We start from the raw sequence: 26,992 nt of genomic DNA, 5'->3' as shown, positions 1-26,992 counted from the left end.
AGTTGGCAGAGTCTTTTACGTTCAAAATCATTTAAATAGTTTTCAGATCTATAAACTTTCAAAAATATTTAGTGTCACACAGTTTACCGGGAATAAAAATGATTAGAATGAACCTTATATGCACTCTGGCTCTGAGGAAATTCAACTGTTACAGATATGGAATTGTCTGATGCATTTGCTGTTAAAAGGGCACGTCTTAGATGTTTTTGAATCTGAAAGATGAAGTTTCAAATTGACCGCCAATTTTGCACGTAAAAAAATTTATTTTCAAGTTGATGAGTTTTTTAGAATATAATTTTCAAATTTCTACATGGAAAACATTCCTGTTCATTGTATATTGTACCCCTTGACTTAGCTTAAGTTCATGCATAAGCTTATTTAATATATTGGTATTTTAATGGTGACAGTAGACATTTCTCTTGAAATAGCATCGATTCAGAATGTAAACAAACATGACGGCTATCATTCACTATCCACATTCCACAGATAAAACACAGATGACACGCGATTTTCGAATTATTCGAAAACAGAGTTGCTAACCCGCGATTTTTCATATTTGCTGCCTTTTGCTACTGACTAGATTTTCTTGACCAAGTATTTATTTATTTATTTATTTATTTAATCTTTATTGCACAAAAGAAAACCTTATAGTACAAAAGGCGGACTTAATGCCATGAGGCATTCTCTACCAGTCAACCTTTAGGCAAAGCAGAGAGATTGTGGGCGGTGCTACTTTAACAACAACAACCAAATATAATACAATAACATACCATACATACATAATACATACATACATAAATATACATACTTATATTTCTTATAATATATACATAAATAACGACAAAACATATAGAGCTTACCCATACATTATTATTTTTTCATTCTGCTAGCAAAGAAAGCACGTAAGGATTTTTTAAATGCAAACTTACTTTGAGCATTTTTGATGCCGTAGGGAAGTCCGTTCCAAAGACGGGCCGCCTGCACGGAAAACGAATTCGACATGAACCCAGTGCGGTGAAGAGGGATAGATAGAGACATATTGCCGGAAGAGCGAAGTTGACGGTCCCGGGTAACGCCGTAGTATTGAAATAGAGACTTAAGGTATTCAGGAGAATGAGGATCATTTAACACAGAAAAAAGAGTACACAACATGCGAACATTGCGTCGTTGATGAATGGGGAGCCAGCCGAGCTGGGAACGAAAAGATGAGACATGATCATATTTACGAAGGCAAAAAATGAAGCGAATGCAGTTATTGAGTAGCCGATCCAATTTGTCGAGAAGTTCTTCATTTAAGTCCGGATAACACACATCACCATAATCAATAATGGGCAGGATAAGGGAATTAATTAATAAAACTTTGGTTTTGATAGGCAGGAAGTGCTTAAATTTATTAAGAGCGTGAAGGGAACCCATGACCTTTCGACTGATCTCGGTAACCTGCGCTCTCCAACTCAGAGTACTATCTAAGAGAACACCCAGATCTTTAACACTTTGACTGAACCTTATTGGAGTGCCGTCAAAACTTACTGGTGTTATCGCGTCCAAGTCTATTCTTGCAAGCTGTCTGGAACTACCGATAATAATGGCCTGGCACTTGGAAGGATTTACAAAAAGGCCGAACTTGTTTGACCACTGCTGGATATGTAAAAGGTCCAGGTTAAGTTTCTCAATGCAAGTCTGAAGGTCAGTCACGGGGCACTGGTCATAGAGTTGCAGGTCATCAGCATACAGATGGTAGGTACAGCAAAGGTTAGGTGTAATAAAGTTAATAAAGGCGGAAAATAGAAGTGGGGATAAAATTCCTCCTTGAGGCACGCCAGTAACCAGCTGCTGGCGGCCCCTCAGGTAGGCTGCGAACCAGTTAAGGGCTGTTTCCGAAACGTTCATGAGTTTGAGCAGAGCAAGGAGAATGTCATGGTCAACGGTGTTGAACGCGTTAGAGAAATCAATTAGAACAAGAACCGTGACCAAATGACTCTCCATGCCCCGCCTAATGTCTTCTGTCACTTTAAGAAGCGCAGTACTGGTGCTATGACTTGGTCGGAAACCTGACTGCACGGGGCTTAAAAGGTTATGCGAATGGACAAATAGCGAAAGTTGCTTATGAACAACCGCTTCGGCGATTTTCGAGAGAAAGGGGAGAATGGAGATGGGTCTAAAGTTATTAAGAGAGGTGGGATTACTAATTTTAGGTAGCGGAATCACAAACGCTTTACGCCAAAGAGAAGGGAATTCGCCAGTGACCAGTGAGGAGTTTATGATGTCAGCCATCACAGGAAGTACACAATCAAGGACTGATACAATCATGTAACGGCTGACATCATCACAACCCACGGCCTTTGACTTGATGGCTTTAATAATGGCCTTTATATTAACTACAGAAATAGGACAAAATGAGAATGAATCTGTGACAGGAGAGGGCATAGATAAGATAGTAGAAAGAGTACTGGTCTTAATAGCAGTGTCAACACGAGAAGCGGAAGAAAAATGTATATTAAGATCATTAAGAGTGAAGGAACTGCCATCGAAACCATTGGAAGGTTTACCTAAGCCAAGAGACTTAAGAAATTTCCAGACATCAGCCATAGAAGAAGAGGAAACATTACTGTGAATAAACCGTCGCTTTGCTGTACGTACCATCTGGTTGCAACGGTTACGAGCTGCCTTAAAGAGTACCCAGTTGGTGTCGGTGCGGTCACGTTTATAGAGACCGAAAGCTTTGTTCCTCCTCCGCATTGCTATACGGACGCCTTCAGTGATCCAGGGAGCCGGTGGACGCCTAACTCTGACTGTGTGAACGGGTGCGTCGTAATGAATCGCATCATTAAACAACGAAACCTTAGTGTCCGTTGATGAGGTTGAGAGCACAGGAGACCAATCGATAGCAGCAGCATCTTTTAAGAGCGATTCAGAATTGATTTTAGCTAAGCTGCGCATATGAATAAGAGCAGGTTTGAATTTAGGAGCCTTAATTTTGTATGACGCGTATATCAGATCATGGTGAGAGAAACCTGGCGCTAGGAATTGACCCTGCTTAGTGACAAGACTAGGAGACGAAGTGATAATGACATCGAGCCAAGTGTCCGATGAGGCCGTGTGATGAGTCGGGCCCAAAGGAATAAGAGAGAAGCTGACCGACTGAAGCAGTGACATCAATTTACGCGAATGTGTCGTATCTTTCAGAAGGTTAGTGTTTAAATCCCCCATGATCAGGTGATGTGTGTACTCAGAACTTACGGACTCAAGAATTCGTTCCAGGTCGGAAAAGTAGTCAATGGTCGGGGGACTGTAAATTACACCCAGAACTGCCTTAACCCCTTTTATATTCACCTCGAGAAATAACCATTCCGCTGAACTAGAGTAAAGAGAAGGAGTTGAATTTAACAGTTTGTATGGAATGGTACTTCTGAGGTAAATTGCTACGCCACCACCACCCTTTCCAATTCGGTCATTTCTGATCAGCACATAACCAGGCAAGGCATAGGATGTCGAGTCTAGGGTAGGCTTCAACCAGCTTTCCGACACTAAGATCGCATGGACGAAGTCGGATTTAAAAGTTTCGATAAGTTCACTATAATGAGAAGGGATACTTTGTGCATTAATGTGGCACACGTTAAAGTCACAGGAGTTAAGAAATTCGCGAGACACAAGGGTACCCAAAGTGTAAGAAGTATCAAGGGAATTTAGAGAATGAAAAGAAATACTGTCATTACTAGCAGAATAAAAAGTTTCGTCATCAGACATAAATATTAAAAATACGTAATAAATATATATAAAAATTTATATAAAATTAAATAAATAAAAAATGAATTGCAAGATATAGCCTCACAATCCTGCTTATCCTGCTGGTTAGCTTGTAAGATTACAAAATTGAATAAAATAAAACATAAACAATTGCATTAGATGAATACATAAAGAAAAAAACTAAAGTAAAAATAACTGGCAGCAAGTCAAAATTGTCACAAAATAACTAGAGTTGTTAACTGAACAGTTTAAGGTGTGACTCAAACTCTCTCGCTCCATTGACGGCATTGACGTACACAAAACAAAAGAAAAATACACATGCCAAACGTCAATGTCTCTGTCAGAAATACCTGATTAGCTAAAGAAAACATTGCACGATTAACTGAATTTATAACAAAAAGCGGGTAAGAAAAGAAAATAAGAATAAATGGGCTATGAACCGCTTACTGCCATGATGCAATAAGAGCAATCAATGAAATAATTTACAACACGAACTATACAACACATACAATAACTTATGGCTTCCCGGCGGGCCGAGATCGGCCTCCCTGGCTGCAGGGGACATCCGCCACGTTGTTCTTCACACCAGCGACGCCGGGCTCGGATGTCGACGACGAACCAGGTTGCTGGTTAGCGCTATGAGGCTTCAGGCGCTCGATGTCTTCCTTCGATACATTTCGATACAGTATTATGTGGAAATCGTTATATTCTTCATTTTAATCCACTATCAACTTTTAAGAAAAGGTCTCCTTTTTTACCATTTCGGTGGCAAGTAAGCATACGGACCGTCTGTAAGCAGTCACCGTAGCCTGCCGCATGCAATCACAGGGGTGTTACATAATAATATAATAAATAAGGTACATTTCATTAAAGTGTCAAAAGGGCCTCTACATGTTGGCTTTGGCTCCGCGCACGCCTCCCAAAGGTCCGGAACACCATTGTTCCGTGATGGGAAAGACATATAATCTATACATCTATACATATAATAAAGCTGAAGGGGGTCGAAAGTCTGTACATGGAAGATATTCGAAAAAAAGTAGGCTGGGGATACTAAGAATCGTTAACAGAACACGTTCCAACAATTTTTAGAATTTTTGTCTGTTTGTCTGTTTCTCTGTTTGTCTGTTTATTTGACCTCGCATCACGTGAAAACGGCTGAACGGATTTTGATGCAAACTTTACTAATCTGTCGAGAAAATGCCCGGCAAAGTTATAGGCTATAAAAATTCAACCCCTAGAAGGGGGGGTAGCCACTACACTCGATTGAGTTAAGTTTGCACCTGAATCTTATGGCGCTACTTAGGAAGGAGGTGCAAACTTTTACAACAAATATGTGCTACGAGTATCGAGTACCCTGCTAAACTAACAGATATGGTGCTGAAATTAAGCCACCGAGGAAGGATTTTGCCAAATTAACTCTAAAGTTAGAAGAGGGGGGTACGAATATCAATTCAATTTCAATTGTGTTGATGTAATAATACAACGAAATTAAACGAACGATTATTGTTGATTTTTGATTTCATACAATTAAATTAAAAAGACAGGGTCCTACGCCTAATTATGTAGAAAAGGAGGTAACATGTTTTTTTTGTCACTGCACCCAACTTGACACATTTCAGATTTGCCCTATGGTTGACTGGTAAGATACCCGCAATAGGGTATTCGACTGTATTTAAGATAAATTATTTCACACCATGCATGAAATAAAGCACTAGATAATTATTAAAAAAACTAAATAGGATAGAAATATAAAAATGTGTCTTGAAAACCTAACTGCTTGACAAACATGCACAGAGAACAAATTGCCAAACGTGAACTATGCATCGTTGAAGAGTTCCATTCTGTTCATCATGACCAATTCCACTTCATCAAATGTCACTTCTATAAATGTAAATACTTGATTTGTTGATGAAAATACAAAAATCACTATATGCATGCCTTTCACATTTGAAGAGTTCCCTCGATTCCTCATGGACCCCCGTCGTCAGAACTCGAACTTGACAAAAATTTGTCTTGAAAATCTAATTTACTTAACAAACACAGCGAAGAGGACAAATCGCCAAACGTATACTGTGTATCGTTGAAGAGTTCCATTCTGATCATCATCAGCAGTTCCACTTCATGAATAATGTCACTTTTTTAAATGTAAATGCTAGATTTGTTAAAGAAAATACAAAAATCATTATATGTATGACTTTCATATTTGAAGAGTTCCCTCGATTCTCCTCCTTTTGAAATGTTGAAGTCGGTTAAAAATGAGTTTACTTACATAGTTAAGTAGTGGCAAAATCAACACACATATCAACACGCGTATAACTGCATAATTATTTAAAAAAATATTTTCTCCGTCATGAATGTACCTGATGTATACCTAATCGTAATTTTATCGTAACCATATTCATACGTATCGCCTCTTTTAAGCACTTAATAATGGCTACGAAAGTGGGTATAATGAAAAAAAAAAATCTCTGATGCTTGCGGTGTAAATGTCAAACGATTTGGGACTCGCATTTTATACGCGTTAAAATGCCATAAGAACTAAGAACTGAAAATGCCTTCCCGAAAAAAAGCGAACCTTTCACGAAAGTCTCGCAACGCATTGAGGTTACGAAACTGTAGCGACGATCGTGATTTTAGGCGTAGCCACAACTACCAGAGACGTTATGCAGGATTTTTCTATCCATTGAAAACCTCATTCTTATCATGTACGGAGACCTGCAGGGCTAAGATGGACGGTTGTCTATCATTTGTCACCATACCTGTCACGCTCTAACAAATATGTAAGAGCGAAAGTGACGTATGATATGACAAGTGACAAAAACACGACCATGATACCGCTGCTGAGCCATTCTTGGGTTTGTGAGAGATCCATACTCACGCCCATAGAGGAACGGTCCATGCTCACGCAGAAAAATGAGCAGGCGGAAATCGAAGGTGAACATGCAGTATATAATTTCATCAACACTGTCTTGGATGAAGGCAATGTCACAAAATACTCGGTAGAGTTCCTTAGTTCCTTAGCTCATTGAGTGCTTCAGGACTCCCAACACACACATTTACCCTGAAAGTTGGAGTTCCAATCATGCTTCTTCGGAATTTGTCGCCTCCGAAGTTATGCAACGGAACCCAGCTAAAAGTAGTGCAGCTGCAGCGAAACCTCATTGAGGTGCAGATCCTGACGGGGTGCGGCGCCGCAGAAGTCGTGTTCATCCCGCGCATCCCCCTTATCCTGAGCAATTTCCCGTTCCACTTCAAGCGCCTACAGTTCTCCGTGAGCGTCTGCTTCGCCATGAACATCAATAAGTCGAAGAGGCAGACGCTGCGCGCCGCTGGCGTGGACCTGCGCACGGGCTGCTTCTCGCACGTGCAGCTCTACGTGGCGTGCTCGCGCGTTACCAGCTGCACGGAGCTATTCGTGCTGATGCTCGCCGGGGAGACTCGCAATGTGGTGTACAAATAAATATTGTAAAATGTCAATGTTATGTAAATATACTATTACATACCTACTTATTAGTATGTAACTGTAGATATAATTATATGTATACATTTAGTTGTGCATACATAAACATAACTGTAAACAAAATGTAAATACTCGGCCTCAAGTTTTTGATATCTACGAGTATTCTCCTTTCTTCTAATCCTACTTCTAACTAATAGGTATTACACCTAAATTCGATAGTGTTCGGAAGTATGGATTTCTATGGGTATATTTCTTTTCATGCTTAGACTGATTTGGATAGGTACAGTCAAGAACGTAAAAAAAAATACAAAAGTGGAACTGTATTGTCCGATATACATCTACTACTCTATGTCGTTTAAATCACGTCAAAAATTTGAATAAGGACGAATTTGAAAAAAATAACAATTGATTTTGGAGTGTAGTTTTATTAGGTGGTACCTAATTGTAAAATATTTTATCTAGACTACAGTCCTCTAGCGTATCCATCTGTCAACTTTACTTCAAGTTCCACCTCCAGGGGAGAGGCAGAGAAATTAGCGGTGAATGAGCCGGTTACTGACACAGACCGAATACCACGCGGGCGGAGCCGCGGGCACAGCTAGTAAATAATAAATTATTTATTCACGACCAACTTGGATCATTATGTGTTAGTGACAATTTTTATCTTAATGCTAATGTTAATATATACATATGTATTTAATTATAGCAAACTATATACTATATTTGAGTTTCTTATAAATAAATAAATAAGCGGATTCAAGAAAATCCGCCTAGTTACTCACTTATTCCTGCGCACATGAGTCATGCAGCAGTTATTTAAATATAGGCCATCAACCCTGTCCGCAAGCATGGTCAGGATGCTGTTGGAGCTGGCCCGTACTCTGCGCACCAGGGATGTGGCTCGCTTGCGCATCGTGGTGTTACAGCCGCTTTGTCGACCCTTTAAAAACCTGTGCTTTCACTCCTTTTTAGGGTTCCGTAGTCAACTAGGAACCCTTATAGTTTTAGTTTCGCCATGTCCGACTGTCTGTCTGTCTGTCTGTCTGTCCGCGGCTTTGCTCCGTGTTCGTTAGCGCCAGAAAGCTGAAATTTGGCATGAATATATAAATCAATAAAGCCGACAAAGTCGTACAATAAAATCTAAAAATTTAATTTTTTTTAGGGTACCTTCCCTACACGTAAAGTGGGGGTGAAATATTTTTTTCGCTTCAACCCTTGAGTCTGGGGTATCGTTGGAAAGGTCTTTCAAAACTAATAGGGGTTTTTAAGAAACATTTTTTGATAAAGTGAATATATTCGGAGATAATCGCTCCGAAAGAAAAAATAAATGTGTCCCCCCCCCTCTAACTTTTGAACCATAGGTCCAAAAACTATGAAAAAAATCGTGGAAGTAGAGCTTAAGAAAGACATTAAATGAAAACTATAGCAGACATGATCAGTTTAGCTGTTTTTGAGTTATCGCAAAAAGTTTTCCCTTCATAGTAAAAAGACTTACTGTAATTAGGTACTGATTATGCAAATTTGCTTATTTGTTTATATCGGGTGAAAGGTACCGTTTCATCCCTTGGTTAACAATTTACTATACTTTAAGCTCCAGTTTAGCTTATTGTGACGGAAGAGTAACTACGGAACCCTACACTGAGCGTGGCCCGACATGCTCTTGGCCGGTTTTTAATTGAAGAACCCCATGCTATAGCCTCTCGAGAAAATCTCGGCAGCTCATTCTACAGCCGCCGTCCACGGAAAGAAATTCCTCTTAAATAAGGGTGAGGATGAGCCCTGCCACACGAGAGATGTAGTGATACAAAACGGCACGTGCTCATCGAAAAACATGGGAAAATAAACACGTTGTTATAAATACCGATAAAATAAATAAGACAACTCCCATTCAAACTTCTCTGATAGCCAGTTTTATAGTTGTTCACTAACTGCTAATCGTTCGTTCCTAGGCACTTCATTATTTGCAAGTTAAGGATTGTTGGGAAAATATGTGCCTGTTACATGGAGAAAATAGTTTGAGAAAGTCTAGAAATATTCCGCTGGAATAATAGTATGTATATATGTATGTATGTGTGTATATATGTATTAGAAGTAAGAACTTTTCTATCATTATAAGGTTACTTCTAATCTACCATTTAACTCATATAGTTTGTAAAATAGTTGTGGTTTTTTAGAATAAAAGTACAGTCGCCGCGCTCCCAAATATCTGAACACGCCTCACGCTCACGGTTCGAGTGTTCAGATATTTTTGAGCACCTCGGCCGCCCCGATATATCTGAAGGTGACTGTACCATTAACTATGGTGACTAGGGATGGCGAGGTGAATTTGGAAAACTGGAAATGGTATACCTGATTCTTCAGAACAATAGGTACATAAATTGTGATGGGATTCAAAATAACGACTAACCTAGAATACTTGAAACTCACTCACGCCATTAGAACGAATAAAATATCTCTGTATTCGACCCGTGATCTCCTACTTTGGAGTGTCTGTTTTTGGAGAAAACAACACAGAAAAATATACCACACTGAACAAAACACTGGTAAAGAGTAATTCGAATTCCCTAACAGAAATAATGCAAATTACAGGACCACGTTTCCTGAATAAAATAGCACAACCACCTTATTTTCTTTAACGAAAAACCGTTCGAAAACTCGAATTGCCCATTATTTAGCGATTTAGGTTGTTCGACACAATAAAAATACAAAACAGTAAGACATTTGTAACTCTTGAAATCCTAGAACATCGCAACATGCCGACGGCATGTTTGAATAAATTTTTACTCGCAGCTCTTAAAAGCGATAGAAAAGAAAATAGACGTACTTGAAATGTGGTATTCGTTATGTAGCGTCTAAACGAAACTAGTGTAGCTCTTCTAACAAATTGACAGTCATCGAAGCGAGCAAGATTCCATCTCACAACATTTCGGAATCAGGTTCAACCTGACTTTATAGCAGAGAAAAAAAAGTAAAGAGCTTTGACTTTTAGATTTAATTTAACATTAACCAAATTTGGTTTAAAATATCTACATTTTTTTGTATACTATTCGGTAGCGGTAAGCAGTCTCCGTAGCCTATGTACGCCTGCAGCTCCAGAGGAGTTACAAGCGCGTTGCCGACCAAACCTCCCTCACCCCTCGTTGACCCAGAGGTCAACCAGAGGTGCCAGAGCAACCTTATTCACCGGCAGGAACACAACACGCGGATGGTATAGATGCGGATTTGCACATGTTTAACCCAAAAACAGTAGGTATTAAATTGTAAATATCCTACTCCTTTCCACTATACTGTGTTCCAAGTTACGCTCGCTTAGAAGATTGTTTTATTACAATACTAATCCTACTTTTGGTTGAAGCACTTAATAGCCTACTTAATAGCCTACAGCACGCGAATGTGTGCTTGAAAAGACCTAATTTTTATGAAGAAAAGTACTAATGTCTTTAGTTGATTGCAAAAGAAAATGGTTTCAGTTAAAAAAAGCGATAAATATGATGTATAGTTTTTATTAATAAAATAATTATTACTAGTACTGTAAATACTAAATTGAGTGGAGTTGTTCGAATTATTTCCTATTCCTACATGTAGTAAGAATTATTTAAATAACTAATTACTGTAACCAATTCTAAATATCGTAAAATATCGGCTAATCATCGGTCGAAGGTCGAAGCTGACATTTTTTTACCGCGATTCTACGCTCGATTATTCAGCTCGATTCTACAACTATTAAGTATTGACTAACATAGATACATAGGTAGTCACTTTGCAGTGAAAAGTTGTTTATTAATATCCAAAAACGATTGTATTTACGTTGTAAGCACCAAAGTTATACTAGGTATAAACTCGGTGCATCGACAAAAAATGTAGCAATTACTTCTAAAATAAATTTCCGTGTAGAAACGAATAAGAAGCACTTTGAGAAAATTACTTCTTACAATAAAGAGTCTGTAAAAACAGTCTGACAAAACTCATCTACTATTTCTTATTACTTACCACAATATTTCTTACAAATACTTTAATCAAACGAAGTTGCTCCAAACTGTCCACAGAGGGCGTTGAAAACCAAACGAGTATAGTTTTACTTTACTAGCTCCCTAGACGAATAAACTCCACTTCTACAAAACGCCTTAGTTTCATAGAAAAAATGTGGCGGTTACGTCATTCTTTCATTGACGGATTTTATACGTCTGTTTTTCTAAAATGTAGTAGTTTTGTATGAAAGCCGTGGCACTTACGCCTTTTTTCTAGCCAGCTTTTAGGCTATATTGTGTGAACACTTAAACGGTTACAGCTTTCTAAGTGTTAAAGTAATTTGTTTTATGTTCAGTTGAAAGTAAGGAGTTGTATTTGAAGAGAAATTTAACGATAGTATTTGCTAAATGCCAAGTGGTTGGAGAAATAAAAGTTATGAGCGTTAATTTACGTGGGAATAATTATTTCACCACACTTGCTCGTACAAGGTATTATAACACGTATGCGGTCCGTAAATCCTCAATTTCGACCTAGGGCTGTAATATTCGTCTCAAATTAGGCAGAAGTTTTATATTTTCCTTTTTTTCTCACAAATGTGATGAAAAACATTGTGCGTGCCACGGGCGGTACAGGAATTATGAACTCGTGTTAATTAAATCCTCGCCTACGGCTTCGGGCTTCAATTAATACTCATTCGTGAATTTTTGTTTACCGCCCTTAGTACACAATGTACTGTTGACGTCAAAGATATATGCGGCTGCCAACAGCAATGTCGCGCCCCAATACTGCAGCAGTAACGCATGCATGCAGTCTGAACCCGAATGTAACCTTTATAATCATTGTACGGTCGGTTCCCCAACTTAAGTAAACAAGTAGCTATACTAAGTTGTATATATCTAGTAGGTAACCGATTGTACATATCTAGTACTTAATGAATAGAATCGGGCGTTACTTTGTGGAAATCCATACTAATTAAAACAAAAATATTACTTTGCTAATCCGCGAAAAGATAACGTGCTAAATAGTCAATCAGTGCCAACCGTTGCGTATTTTTACATGCGATCAATGTTCCCACCCTCCCATCGCAAAAATAAATACGCAAATAAATATAACAAACTACAACCAAAAGTACAAAACTCGACACGTGTTTCTCCTTTCTACGAGGCACCCTCAGGAGATGTTGACGGTTTATCATAAGTTCAATAGGTTAAGTTGTTAAATTGTATAAAGAACTGTGCCCCTAGTGTAAATTTAGTCGATAGCGAAACGTGACGTACGCGTTTGCGTTAAGTCTCATTTTGTATGGGTTTTTGAACAGCGCGCCAAGCGGGACGTTTTGGAAAGTCATAAATCTCATACAAAATGACACTTAACGCAAACGCGTACGTAACGTTTCGCTGTCGAAAATATTTACACTAGGGGTACTGAGCGCCTCTCGCCAATAAACGTTACAGTTTGGCGGGAATAAATATGTATTATACATAAGTTTTAATTTTAATATAAAAAAAAAAAACAAAAAACGTTCTAATGTCCGACAACTGAACATATCTAGTGTAAAATGTTTGGTATGCAATGCAAGCGAAGCCATGAGCCATCTAGCCTACCTTGTATCTGCTGTTGACACAGCACAGAGGTAGTTTCTAAACAGTACTGATACTTACTTAGCTGTGGCGCAGCGACCCGAAGTGGATCTTGGCCTCCGACAAAACAGAACGGATGTGAAATTGAAATAAATGTCTTATACTTTAGTAAAATTTACCACTAGTAAATTTTATATTTTAGGAATGCATCCATGGTAGACACACAGGTGTTACATAATAGCTTGTGCTTGTAGGGCACGGCAATATTCTTAAATCTAAAGATTGAATTAGCTAACGTTCTGACCACTAAGCAGCCACGGCAGCGGTGGTACTCGTCCCAAATGCTCTAGTACATAATATATGCAATCCTTGAAAGGCTAGGCGCCTTTAACCAACTCTAAAGGGTCATCAACTCATCAGGCCTAGTCACTTTTTCTGTAGCATTTGAAATCTAAATCAGTTTATAATTTATAATCATTGTTCATCTGCGTAAAAATGGGGCTGGACTGATGCTGAGAAATGTGACTGTGAAGACTCTAAATAAACTGCACCACATTGTTTTGGAATGAGCCATAACGAAGTATGCAGGATCATCCCTGGATTTCAAAGACCTTACGAGCGATGCTATAGACTATTTACTGAATGCAAAATTTAAGTTATGATTCGCATGTAAATACTTAAATCACAGTTTAAACTTGCCATACGATAAATAAATAAATAATTGTTTGTACTGCATATCTAGTGTTAAATGTTTGGTATGCAATGCAAGCGAAGCTATGAGCCGTCTCGCCTTACCTTGTAGCTGCTGTTGACACAGCACAGAGGTAGTTTAAAAACAGTAGCCAACTGTATTTTAAAGAATACCTTAATGTGATCGTTTGTGGCTATCACCAGTTCGGCACTGACATAAACGCTATCGAGAACGTAACTTACTTTCTATGCATCTCGCTCGTACTCGCATATGTGCGAGCGAGATGTATAGAAAGTAAATTACGTTATCGATAGCGTATGCATAATGTCAGTTTTGACACTGTCAGTGACTTAAGGTATGGTTATGGATAAGAAATACAGTTATACTAACTCTCTCTATTTTTTGTAATTGTCCAGAAGCACCACTCAGTAGGTATAAGTACTTTACTTGTAAAACAATATCAAACAAAAAATCTGTAGATAAAAAGAACAAGAAGTTCCAGGCCTATTCGAACAAACACTGATATCAGAATGATATATGAATCATGTTATTTAGCTATCGTGCGTCTCGCCCGCGCCAATACATGTATTGACAAGTACGAGCGAAATACACTATAACTGAATATACACACGTATATAGATAAAATACACATGTATATATAGAAAACACCGATGACACAGGAACAAATATCTATGTTCATCACACAAATAAATGCCCTTACGGGATTCAAATCGAACCCGAGACCATCGGCTTCGTAGGCAGGGTCACTATCCACTATAGGCCAGACCGGTCATCGAATTTGCGAGCACACTCCTTTGTCTGATGCTCTATCTGTTATTGATAAAGTTAGTTAGTCAGCAGTTAGTATTTGTGGGCATCTTCCGCAAGTCGACAACCATTGTGCCTATTTTGCGTGAAACGAGATAGCGCTACTCTAACCACCCAGCTGCTCCATGAAGCCTAGCAATGTTGTCAGGTTGCTAACTGCCACTTTTAGTGTGCACGGAATCCCTAGGGTTTTAGTAGTAACCACCAAGTGTGGTATTTGTTCCTGTATACTTCGACCTGTTTGTACTCTAGAAGTATGTTGTGTCTAGAGGAAAGGTTGAGAAAGTCCATATGCCTGTATTTCTCAACCTTTCCTGGCCAGTTCATCCGCTGCATCATTTCCTCTTGATCCACTATGCCCCTTTATCTATTGACCTGTTACTTTGTTGCCTCCTTTGCTCACTTCCGTGAGGCTTCGATGACATTCGAGTATGAGTTCTGAATTAAGTTCGTCTCTGCATAACGCTTGTCGTACTGATTTATTGTCTGACAGTATTAGTATATTTTCGTGTTTTACTTGTCGTCTTGCTATAGCATTGCAAGCTTGATATAACAACTAGGTGCTCCTGCTGTTGTAAACGTCTACTGTGGTCTCTCAGAGCCTGTTATTCGGCACTTTGTAGCTCGACTGTCACATTGCGAAATTGTTGGCATTCCTTTGTCTGAAAGGCTCCTATATATAACCGAATATAACCGACCTCATCATTTACTACTTTTGTATAGAAAATTATATTCTACATAATTTTTTGATGTAGGTAGTTAGATAAGCGCTTTATGTATTTACACGCTGATTTTTAAGTCGTGAACAGTAACCACATCTCCCGATAGACTTACATCAAATCACAATTAATTAGCTCTTTAATTAATTATCCATTTAATAATATCCCTACTTATCAATATTCATGGACAGCCTACTAGTCACTTGACTTAATTGCAATTCGCAGCCTAATATTATGACATATTAAATTTTTCATTGTGAATTTTTTTTAATGCTTCCAGCCAGCAAATACAAAGAGAAGTGAATAATTTGATCCTAAGACTCCGTGACATTTTTATGTAAAAATTAGGGTTACCATGAGTCTGAATAAATTTAAGTTAAATATTTAATTAATTATAACAAAATATATTTGCAGAATTTTCAATATTCTTACGCACAAGAGTTCATACTTACGCACAGAGTTTCAGGAAGGAAGGTTTTGACATTTGAATGTTTGTTTAAATACCTTTTATTCTTCTCACACGTGTAAGCGGCATAAAGTTATTTTTTATGATCTAGTGCATAAAGTAAAATCATCTATTAACTTGGCAAGCTATAACTCCCTACGCGGCCGTGCGCGTGCCGGCTCGAGTACTCATTTCTTTAGTCATAAATAAATACGGTGAAATTACCTTAAAAAATAGATGTTTTATGAATGTTTTCCATACAATCGAAGTGGAAAGTAGAGTATAAAACGTGGGCATAATTGCCCATTTTACCCTTGAACTATATCGGAAGTCAGTTACGCTCGAATCAGCAATTTATCGCCTTAGATAAAATGGGTTATTTTATGCACTTTTTGTAATCTACTATATTTAATGTGTTTTTAAATATCCTTTTACTTGATCATTATTAGGTATATTCGAAGTTAATAACTTAATAACAAACTAGAGGTTTTTTTACCTCAAAGTGTATCCTTATTTTAAAACCTCATCGATGTATATGCACTTTGCATGTTTAATGCAACCGTCGCTTGCATATTCATCGCTGCAGGTGGACGATAGTGCTGTGAGAATTTTAAATCGCACGAAAATTTGTACATGTAATAAATATAGTACTTACACGTCCGTAGCGCTTAAGAGTGGTGACAGTGCAATTCCGCCGCAGCTGCACTACTGCTCCGACACTACTGCAGCGGCCTGAACGCGTCGGTGTTATTGTCAATTTCCATAGTAAAATGAACGACGGTAGCGACTGCTGACTTTAACGTATCTCCGAGCGCATCTGCACTCCTACCAACTGCACGTAGCATTTTTTTTATACTACGTCAGTGGCAAACAAGCATACGGTCCTCCTGGTGGTAAGCGATTACCGTAGCCTATTGACACCTGCAACTCCAGAGGATGTACATGTGCGTTGCCGACAGGCAGGCAGACTTACTCACCGGCAGGAACACAACACTATGAGTAGGGTTTAGTGTTATTTGGCTGCGGTTTTGTGTAAGGTGGAGGTACTTGCCCAGTCGGGCTCTGCTCTAGATCTGGAATGACATCCGCTGTGCTGTGTGTGCCCTACCACACTAAGCGAGATGACATTTACAGTGCCCATACCTCTCTTTTATCGGTGAGATATTAATAATACTTTTCTTAAATGTCCCATGATTAACATATACATATGTAACGTAAATGTTCATGCCAAGTTTCATGTAACTAATTTATGCTTATTATTTTAAAATGAAAGCGTAACTTTGATTGTATGGGAGCGACCCTTTGGTGGTGGATCTTGGATGGTTGTGTGGATCTTAAATACACACAACAAATAGTAGAAGTCACTTAAAAGCACGCAACGAGCCTTAGAAGTCACTTAAAAGCACGCAACAAATAGTAGAAGTCACCTAAAAGCACGTAACAAACACTAGAAGTCACTTAAAAGCACACAAAAAGCACTAGAAGTCACTTAAAAGCACGCAAGAAATAGTAGAAGTCACTTAAATGCACGCAACAAATAGTAGAAGTCACTTAAAAGCACGCAACAAATAGTAGAAGTCACTTAAAACTGTGTTTAAATGGAAGTCGGACTCAAACACCGCAAATTACGTACTGATATAATTAAATTTCATATCAAGTAGAAACCAAAAGCGCTGGTGGCCTAGCGGTAAGAGCTTGCGACTTGCGATCCAAACTCCGGCTCGTACCAATGAGTTTTTCGGAACTTATGTACGAAATGTCATTTGATATTCACCAGTCGCTTTTCTGTGAGGAAACCGAACTAATCCCAATAAGGCCTAGTTTACCCTCTGGGTTGGAAGGTCAGATGGCAGTCTCTTTCGTACCTAAACTAGTGCCTAAGCCAATTCTAGGGATTAGTTGACATGAGCCATGACAAAATGCCGGGAAAACGCGAGGAAAAAGAAGATCAAAAACCTTAGTAATCAGGTTTAAATAAGTACCTACATAGGTACTTGTTTATCGCAAGAAAAATCTAATATATTATTTAGTATAATGATATTGCCCTAGGCAACTAAAAAGGATTTTACCATATTTGCCCCGCACGTGCAGCTTGAATTATATACGAGTATTACTTTAGTACGTGAAGTTATTAAAATTATCTCAGTTTTGCGTATTCTATGAAGATAATGAGGTATTTAAAATATTACGATGATTTAATCTCAAATTACCTAAACTTATCCAATTTATTTTGAAAAAAGTAGACGTTAATAATATAAATTGGAGTAAATTTTGCTAGATTAATCTAGATTGTAATTTTATATTGTAGAATAAAGATTTCTATCTTTGTTTAATATTGAGATAAGATGTTTAAAGAGGTCCACTGATTACCAGTTCGCCGGACGATATCGGCCTGTCAGTTATTCGCAAAAGCTGACAATCGCGAATAACTGACAGGCCGATATCGTCCGGCGAACTGGTACTCAGTGGGCCCCTTTAAAGTTAAGAGTCGCCAGTACAGAACCGCTGAATTCACGTTTTCATACAATTGTAGTTACGCTCTGGTTTTATAACGACATGCTGGAATAACATGACAGTTGGCATGAACATTCTTCTTCTTCTTTTCGTGTCGAGGTTCCTTTTTTTATGCGATGGAAGCCCAATAAGCAGCGGTGTTGACAGCCCTGGCTGTCGCGTCCCTCAGATCATTAACATTGAAGTAACATATATCTATGCCTGAAATTAGTTTTCGTAGCTAGAAACCGCAACACAAATGAAATATGGCGATTATAATTTTTGAGTGTAAATCTTCTTATTGCTCTATTTTCTTTGTATTACAGTTTCTAACAATGAAAACTTATTTGAGGAATAGATATGTTACTTTAATGTGCCTGTCAAGTTTATAAAATGCGTTTGCATGGCAGCGGTTCTGTACTGGTCACGCTTATAGTATTTTATATAATTGTGATATAATAGAGAGCTTTTCAATCGAGTACCTTGTGTAGGCAACGAAGCTTGCTGAGTTGCCTAAGCAAGGTACAAGAATGAAACGCTTGGTTATATCATTATTGTATACGATACTTTTTCTACGAGTTATCTAAAATAATACTTTTTTTTACTATAAAACTTAAACAAAGAAAATTGGTAAGTATCTCTGTAGACAAAATTTTTGTAGAAAAGACATAAACGCGCGAATCCTGGCCCGCGCCCCGGGGCCGTTTAGTCTTTTGTATGGGAGCGCGGAGGCACGTAATTGGTAATTTTTTTTTTTAATATTGGACTACAGCGTATCGAAATGAGTATAGTTCTTAAGAATATAGAGTTGGGAGCCCATACATGAAAAGTAGACAGGTTATGTTCGAAATCTTACTTCAGCCATTACAGTAAGAGTGATAATATGTCTCTCCTTAGTCGTCACAAGGGTTAAAGTTCAGGGGTCACAAACATTTTTAAACGGCAGCCCCCATATTTCTCCTTATCTTTTACATAAGTCGTCACAAGTGTTAAAGTCCAGGGGTCGCAAATATTTTTAGACTACAGCCCCCATATTTCTCTTTGTCTTTTACATAAGTCGTTACAAGTGTTAAAGTCCAGAGTTCACAAACAATTTTAAACTGCAGCCCCTATATTTTTCCTTAGCCGTCACAAGTGTTTAGCTCAGGGGTCACAAACATTTTTAAACTGCAGCCCCTATATTTTTCCTTAGCCGTCACAAGTGTTTAGCTCAGGGGTCACAAACATTTTTAAACTGCAGCCCCATAAATATTTTCTTTGATTTGAAAGACATATAACATGACATACACACTTCCCAGGTGGAGTGCCATGCTGACTATCACCGCCGTGGTGAATGGTTTTCTCAACGAATTCATATTTACAGGTAACTTTGCCACATTTTACGCTAATACTGAAGCTAGCATTTGCTTACATTTACCGCTTCAGTTACACTTAATAGAAAACACATAGATTCCGACCAAGATAAGGTTGGCAGCGATTTTGACAGCCCAGAAAGTGGAAGTGTTATTTAAAATGTCAGATTTCTATGAAATTATGACTTTTACTTAACACTTGCACAGGCTGGGCTATCAAAATCGATGCCAACTTATCTTGATGACTTAATTTTTTAGCTACGCTACACTCAGCAAGGTGAATATAAATACATATAGGTCATAATTAACACATTTGCTGTAAGACCAACCCCGAAATCGTGAAAAAAATATAGTTATCAAATACAATTTAAGCATACATTTAAAAGATCCAAGAATAAAATGTCAGAAAAGAGATTTATTTCAATTAGTTCTCATCGAATTTATAATACAGCAACTTTATACATTATTAGCGTTTGCGTCAAATCCGGTAATAAAAAATATTCATTGAGCCAACATCATAAACAAGTTTGAAAAAAATCAGAACTACCGGATTTAATACAAACGCACTCCATTACAAAAGGCGACAAAGTTACTGGATTATTAATGGAACATAACATAATACAATTTTATTGTGATTTAATACTTAAATAGGAACATATGATATTTAATTATTTATCAAACAGCTCATTATGAACATTGGACTTGTAGAATGGAAAAATGTATGTTGCATATTGGATTATTGGCAGCGTTGACATTTATTTTCGTATCGTATTCGTGGTGTTAGAGTGTTACAATTGATTGCATGTAAAAATAGGCAAGTGTTATTTTTGGCACTACAAATGTTGGCTTGCACAAGACCAGTAGCACCTTATTATTTGGCGAAATGCAGAGCAATAATATTCTAGTAATTACTTTCAGGTTATAAACTGAAAAACATATCATATACCGAAAATGTGGCCGATCCCTGCAGTGGTCGAGATGGACTTGAACTGGTGCCTTTAGCTATCACAGCGAACGTCAAAAATTTTTGGCCAACCGACCGCAAACGTGATCCAACCAAATTTAGTATCGGCAAATTTTGAAAGACTAGGCCTTTGATAATATTCTAATACTTGCTTGCATCGTCGATTCGAATCGGTTAGGGATAATTAATAATATTTTCTAACTTTCTCCCTAATTATATTACTTTTAAGTATAAAAGAAAATCTTAGCCAAGCATTCGCAGACTACTTTACCTATACTCTGTATCTTTGGGTATTTAAATACAAGTAATCAAAATCTACCCTCAAATGGCTCCTTAAGCCAGTTGAGGGTAGATGAAAACATTACACATGAAATAATGTAAGTTAAAGTCAGGTCGTTCAGTAACAGATCCAGGCGGTTTTGTATTTGGTTGGTTAACCAATAAATGTTATAACTACCCGAAATTGTACAAATTGTTTGTTTACTTTCATTTAAATACCTAAATATATGCAGTATAAAACCCTGTAGTTGACTCTGTTCACCCAGCTCAAATCACCTGGGTCAATTAAGTAAACTAAAAATACACTTTATTCACATTTACGTCATTCTCAAATTTGATATATTTCAGCGGCATTTATCTATATAAATTTTTGGGTGTAGTAAACCTTTAGAAAACCATTATACATCGGCTCTGCATACAAAAAAGCAACACCTGTATCAATATTTCGTAAAATGGGTCATGTCTGACGTCACTGTGGGGCCGTTTCTGTTTTTACAATCCTAGTACCTGGGCGACCGAGCGTTGCTCGGTTATAACTATTAATTGTAACATGGTGGTGAATAGGTGATAATCTTAACTACATTTTTTACTAAATTAAACTTGTCTAACACAATAAAAATTAAAAAATTATATATAAACTTGAACATATAAAAAACAAAAAGTTAGTGATCGGGCGAGATTCGAACCCGTAACACTTGTTTCTAGCCGTCCGCGTCTTAACCCGCTGGACCAGACGGACAGTGGCCGGCAACACGAAATTAGTGACCATATTCTGCGTCGAAAGAAAAACGCATGAAAACTCGAAAACACGCGTTTTCCCAGACATAAGACTAATCTTGATCGATTGTTTACCCCCAAAAACCCCCATATACCAAATTTCAGCAAAATCGTTAGAGCCATTTCCGAGATCCCGGAAATATATATACATATATATATATATACAAGAATTGCTCGTTTAAAGGTATAAGATTAAAAACATAAATGTGAAATGAGAGCCAAGTTCAATATTAAGAGGGGGTTATCGCAAAACTATAACTTTTAATAATTGAATTTTTACACGTTTTAATTAAGGGCAGATGCCACTAAAAAAAAAACACTCGGAAACTAGACTATAAGGATTGACTCCACTCAAGTATATTTTCGTTGTTATTGAGAAACAAGGTAAAAACCCACGCGACGGCCAAATAATCCGTCGCAAGTTCATATCTTTTGCTTCTTTCTTTTTTCGTAATAGCTTTATACACCTTCAAGCTCAACAGCTCAAGAATATGTGTCATTGTCAACTTCGCCGACAATATAATAATGTCATATCATTCTACACAATATTTATTCCACACATCTGAAGTTTATCACATGCGTTATTCTTCACACAAATATATTACTATACAATCTTCGCAACTCTTATTAATGTTCGACATCGGTCACATTTCTGGTAAAAAGGCACTATCTCTTTCTTACTTACTTATAAGTACGTTGGTGAGAATAGATCGAAATTATACAAACGTTCAACTTAGTAGAGCTGTTCTGCTTTTTACTGATATCCGTGGATAGGTCATATTGTCCGTATTGCCTCCATCTAATACTTCTCACCCAGCAATGCAAAAAATAAATGGAGTTGTGTAGAACCACATTAATAAGAGTTGCAACGATTGTATAGTAATATATTTGTGTGAAGAATAACGCATGTGATAAACTGCAGATGTGTGGAATAAATATTGTGTAGTATCGCTACTAGGTAGAGTCAAGATTGTGTTGAAATAATGACTGTGAAGAATAACGCACGTGATAAACTTCAGCTGCGTGGAATTCATATTGTGTAGAATCGCGACTAGGTGGAAACAATAATGGCATAAACATCGCATAATCCATCTCAAGGTACCATAAAAATAAAATCAAAACCTTATCAAATTGTTAAAACAGAATTGGCTTCCGTTACTGACTAACGTGAATTCTACACGTCATCTTTCAATGCCACGCTAGATTTGAATTTCAACTTAAAATCGCGATGAAAGCAATTTATCATACCGTTTGTAAAGTTTTGGATTTCGAAACGGGAAAGGTAGTGAGTAAATGTGAGTTTAAACGATTTAGCATTTTGCGATGTGACTTTAAGAGGAATAATAATAAGTATATATGAAGATAATAATTTACGGAGAAAGAGCACATAGATAGTAAAGGCAAAGTAAATTATTTGCCTTTGAGACGAAAGTGGAGGACCCGTGCGAAATAGTCCTCATTTTCCTCTCTGTATATTCAAATTATTGAAAATATTTTGACACAATTTGTAGTATATCAACTGCAGCTATGCCCTACGTTTAATATTTTTCGAAATTTGAATTATTATAAGAGTTAGAATCATTTAAAAATTTGTATGAAAACTGTATTACGCTCGTAATTTTTAGAGAGGGGAAAATGGGCTCTACGTTTGTATGGAGAAGCGGCCGTCCCCTTTGGTCTTAAGGTTTTCTAGCCTCTTGATTTACATAATGATATGACTGTTTTCTGTAGGTACATATATAAAGGTTACGTTATTATCATATTTATATCTTATTATGCATTCCCATTGGCTTTTCTTACTTTTTAGAAACTGAAAGCGAGGATGACAGACGATAAATACCGACCATCTTATACCCGTTGCAAACTACTTGTTACATTATATTTTTTGCGGAAGAACTCAATTTTCAGAATTAAATAATAAGTAAATAAATATTTGGGGACGATCTTACACAGATCGATCTAGCCTCAAACTAAGCAAAGCTCGTACTGTGGCGACGATATACGTACGGATATAGATAAATACATACTTATACAGTATGTAACAGAACGTAAGACAAAGAAAGGGACCAATTAATGTTGAGGTCATACTGAGCAACTTTTACTATGGGACCAACCTCGAAATCGCGAAAAAAATGGACTCTCCCATAGGAAATTTCAATACGAGAATGGCCTAGTAGGTAGTGACTCTGCCTACGAAGCTGATGTTCCCGGGTTCAAATCTTGGTAAGGGCTTTTATTCGTGTGATGAGCATGGATATTTGTTCCTGAGTCATGGGTGTTTTCTATATATTTATTAATATTTATATATTATATACTTATATCGTTGTCTAAGTACCCTCAACACAAGCCTTATTGAGCTTACTGTGGGACTTAGTCAATTTGTGTAATAATGTCCTATAATATTTATTTATTTTTATTTAATATCAGACCAGCAAAATGTATGAAACAGCCAAGTTTTTTTTCGCGATATCAGAGTTTGTCCCATAGTAAAAGTTGCTCAGTATGACCTAAACAATAATGGGTCTCTTTCTTTACTTTCGTTCTGTTACATACTGTATATATAGAAAACACCCATGACTCAGGAACAAATATCACACAAATAAAAGCCCTTACCGGGATTCAAACCCAGGACTATCGGCTTCATAGGCAGGGTAACTACCCACTAGGCCAGACGGATCGTCTTAGAATAGAATTATGTTTTATAGTTAAAAGTCACGGAGTTAAGAAAAGGAAAATTTTGTTAGAATTTTGCTAGAAATAGAACAGATGGAAAATAAAATAGATTTGAAAACGAACGTGAGGAAATAGAAAGGAAAAATAATTTCGCTACCTGATTGAATAGGTTTTTGTTGCTTTATTTGCTGCCGGATTTCATTTTTTATACAGTCGTTTCAAAGATGTTTAAGCTAGTGTAAATTTTAAACAAGCTTAAACATTTTTGACAATATTGACGTAAATTTCAAAAATCAACTGAATCAATTCACAAATATTTTTCTGTGCTATAGGTAAATACTATTTGTATTTCAAATTACATTATTTTTATTATTTCAAACCACCGGCAAGATTAATATACTAATTTAATTTTAATAAGCAAGTTACTACTATAAAACTTCACCTAGAAAAATATATTAAAAAAAAATTTTTTATGTATTAACTTACAAACTTGGGAAATACAGATCCTCAAAGGAAATTTGAGCAGAGTATATGGCCGCGCCTAGTAAATATTAGATAGATTTAGAGTAAAACGAAAAATCAAACATTGGCTTTTTATAAATAATTTTTCGAATTTAAAGCATAAGATGTTTAGTGACATATTTCGTCACGAAAAATATTGTTTTCTTAATCAATCTTTCCTATTAATATCGTTCCAAAGCCGTTATATTATTTAGTTCACAAAAAATCGGTTAATTTATGGAACGCGAACTAAAATTCGATCTATCGCCTAACCGGTAAAAAAGGGAACCGAATTTTATGGTTCGCAAGGAACGATATAATACCGGTTAATCTCGTCGGTTGTCATACGAGATAGAGACAGAAATACTTACTCGTTCTATCTTGCTTCGATATTTTAAATTTAACGGATTAATTTCGTACCTCAAGAATGAAATGAGAACGTATTTAGCATAAACCGTTATTTTCTTGGTTTTATTCGGTTCTTGTCTTTTTGTCAGGTAAAATTTCTTGTCATTTAATTATTTATATAAGAATTCAAGTCTTGGACACCCTTTACATCTCTAAGAACAATTAAATGATCGTATTTTTTTTAATATTTGATCTCCGATACTAAACTTAGAGACTTATATCTCTAAAGAATTTTAATATGTGTTGTTTGTATTTTTTATGATAGTTTTTTGTGTAATTCGATATTTAGAGACTGTATACATCTCTAATAAAATATGTAATTGTATTTTGTTATTTTTATTGCTTGTAAAAAGTGCCCCTGTGGCATATTTGCTGAATAAATGTTTGATTGGTTGATCTCAAAATAACAGTTCTTTAACAGTTAACCGCAAACGGGAACGAAATCCATTAAATTCCCGGGTAAATGAACAAAACTAGTTTTAAAGGTAAAACGGTTTCGGAGCCCTGCATCAAATAGTGTCAAAATAATACATATTTACGCACCATTTCCGGTTCATTACAAGCGAAACGCCTCTCCCGGAACATCCTTCATCCATCCACTTAACTTCGCGTAGTTCGGGTAACTTAAGCCATCGCAAATAAGCAAACAGGAAAAATTGGCCTTCGCTCTATCGGCACTTACAATAGACTTAAGTTTCACAGTAAGTTAATATCAGTAGCTTGATTTTTGTGTTGAACACATAGGTATCACAGACAATCTTATAACGGAGAGGGCTCTGGACTCCATTAGAATGTATCCTCAGAGTTAGTCATTTGGAGGAACGCATTCTAGAGCAAAGGAAATTGCTCGCTTCAGTTATTGCGACTAGCATAACTTAGCTTGCATATTGGTACTTGCATAATTAAAATTACAAATACAAATAGAGTAGTTGGTCAAAACGATGTTATGCTTTTCTGAATTTAAGACGTATGGGTCAATTCTGCCTTAAGAAATCAATCTTTGAATCAGTGCACATTTAGTTATAATAATCTTTGTCTGCGCTGTGCCTAATGTCTAATCTATCAATGCTCGTAACATGATTGAAATTATAATTAGAGTATTTAATTATCTACTAGTTGACCTCACGATCAAGGACATCTGACATCAACAAGGTAACCTCATTACAACACAATACAAATGTGCCATTCTCAACCAAAAGGGTACTTATTGTCGCTTGTTGTTAAGATGATATTTCCATAAACATTGAACTTGAAATCAAACTTATCGATAACTGACAATGTGTTTTTTTTTTTATACCACGACGGTGGCAAACAAGCATACGGCCCGCCTGATGGTAAGCAGTCACCGTAGCCTATGGATGCCTGCAACGCCATAGGTACACTCCTTTTTTGAAGAACCTCGTACCGTAGACCCTCAGGAAAACCTCGGCAGGTAGCTCATTCCACAACCGGAGAGTGCTAGGGTGTGAGGATGAACAACCTGCCGACGGCGGGCGGTGCGGTGATAGAAAGTAACCGTGGGCATCATGTCAAACAATTCTTCAGAGCACCGCCCATTGTACAAGCGGTAGAACACACATAAGGAGGCAAAGTCTCTCCTTAGACTTAAAGGTTCAATACCGCTTGTGAGTTTGGGATCGTCAATTATTCGCACAGCGCGCCTTTGGACTGAGTCAAAGGGTCCAAGCTGGCATGCAGGTGCTCCTGCCCAAAGGTGACAGCAATACTCCATATGGGGTCTGACTTGCGATTTATAAAGCAGCAGTCTTTGCCCTGGAGTAAATATCGCTTTGCTTTATTGAGCACACCGAGTTTTTTTAGATGTGGTACCTTTTATTTGCACTTTAAACGTCACAAATAATCTCGGCCGCTGTCAAAGAGTGATTAAGACACGTTTAAGATCTTGGAATATAACTAAACGACATGGCAAAATTGAAGTTTATTTCGAATCCGCTGTGATCCCAAAAATATCTATCTACGATATTTCTAACGTTAAAGTGACATTGGTTGCCCGAATCGAGTTGCTTCTGTCAATTATACGACATACAAACGATATCTAAATGAGAACTTATCTAAACCAGAACTTATCGATATCGTATTTCATTC

General features: G+C 37.2%; 1 protein-coding gene and 1 long non-coding RNA gene across 5 annotated transcripts in view; both read left to right on the top strand.

Annotated features, from left to right (window-relative positions):
- LOC133531232 (uncharacterized) overlaps nucleotides 1-26,992 on the top strand; it is a 452,362-nt gene that overhangs the window by 182,527 nt on the left and 242,843 nt on the right. The window lies entirely within an intron of this gene.
- Nucleotides 1-26,992, top strand: part of LOC133531230 (sperm surface protein Sp17) — a 364,739-nt gene that overhangs the window by 227,651 nt on the left and 110,096 nt on the right. For 2 of the 4 annotated variants that reach the window (XM_061869383.1, XM_061869385.1), the window contains exon 2: nucleotides 19,231-19,295. The exons of the other annotated variants lie outside the window; for them this stretch is intronic. In XM_061869383.1, coding sequence (XP_061725367.1) covers nucleotides 19,241-19,295 — 55 coding nt within the window. In that variant the 5' untranslated portion in view covers nucleotides 19,231-19,240. The remainder of the gene's footprint in view (nucleotides 1-19,230; nucleotides 19,296-26,992) is intronic. 4 annotated transcript variants of the gene reach the window in all.

This window comes from Cydia pomonella, chromosome 24 (assembly GCF_033807575.1).
Source record: "Cydia pomonella isolate Wapato2018A chromosome 24, ilCydPomo1, whole genome shotgun sequence".
NCBI lineage: Eukaryota > Metazoa > Arthropoda > Insecta > Lepidoptera > Tortricidae > Cydia > Cydia pomonella.
This window is presented reverse-complemented; position numbering and strand designations above follow the sequence as displayed.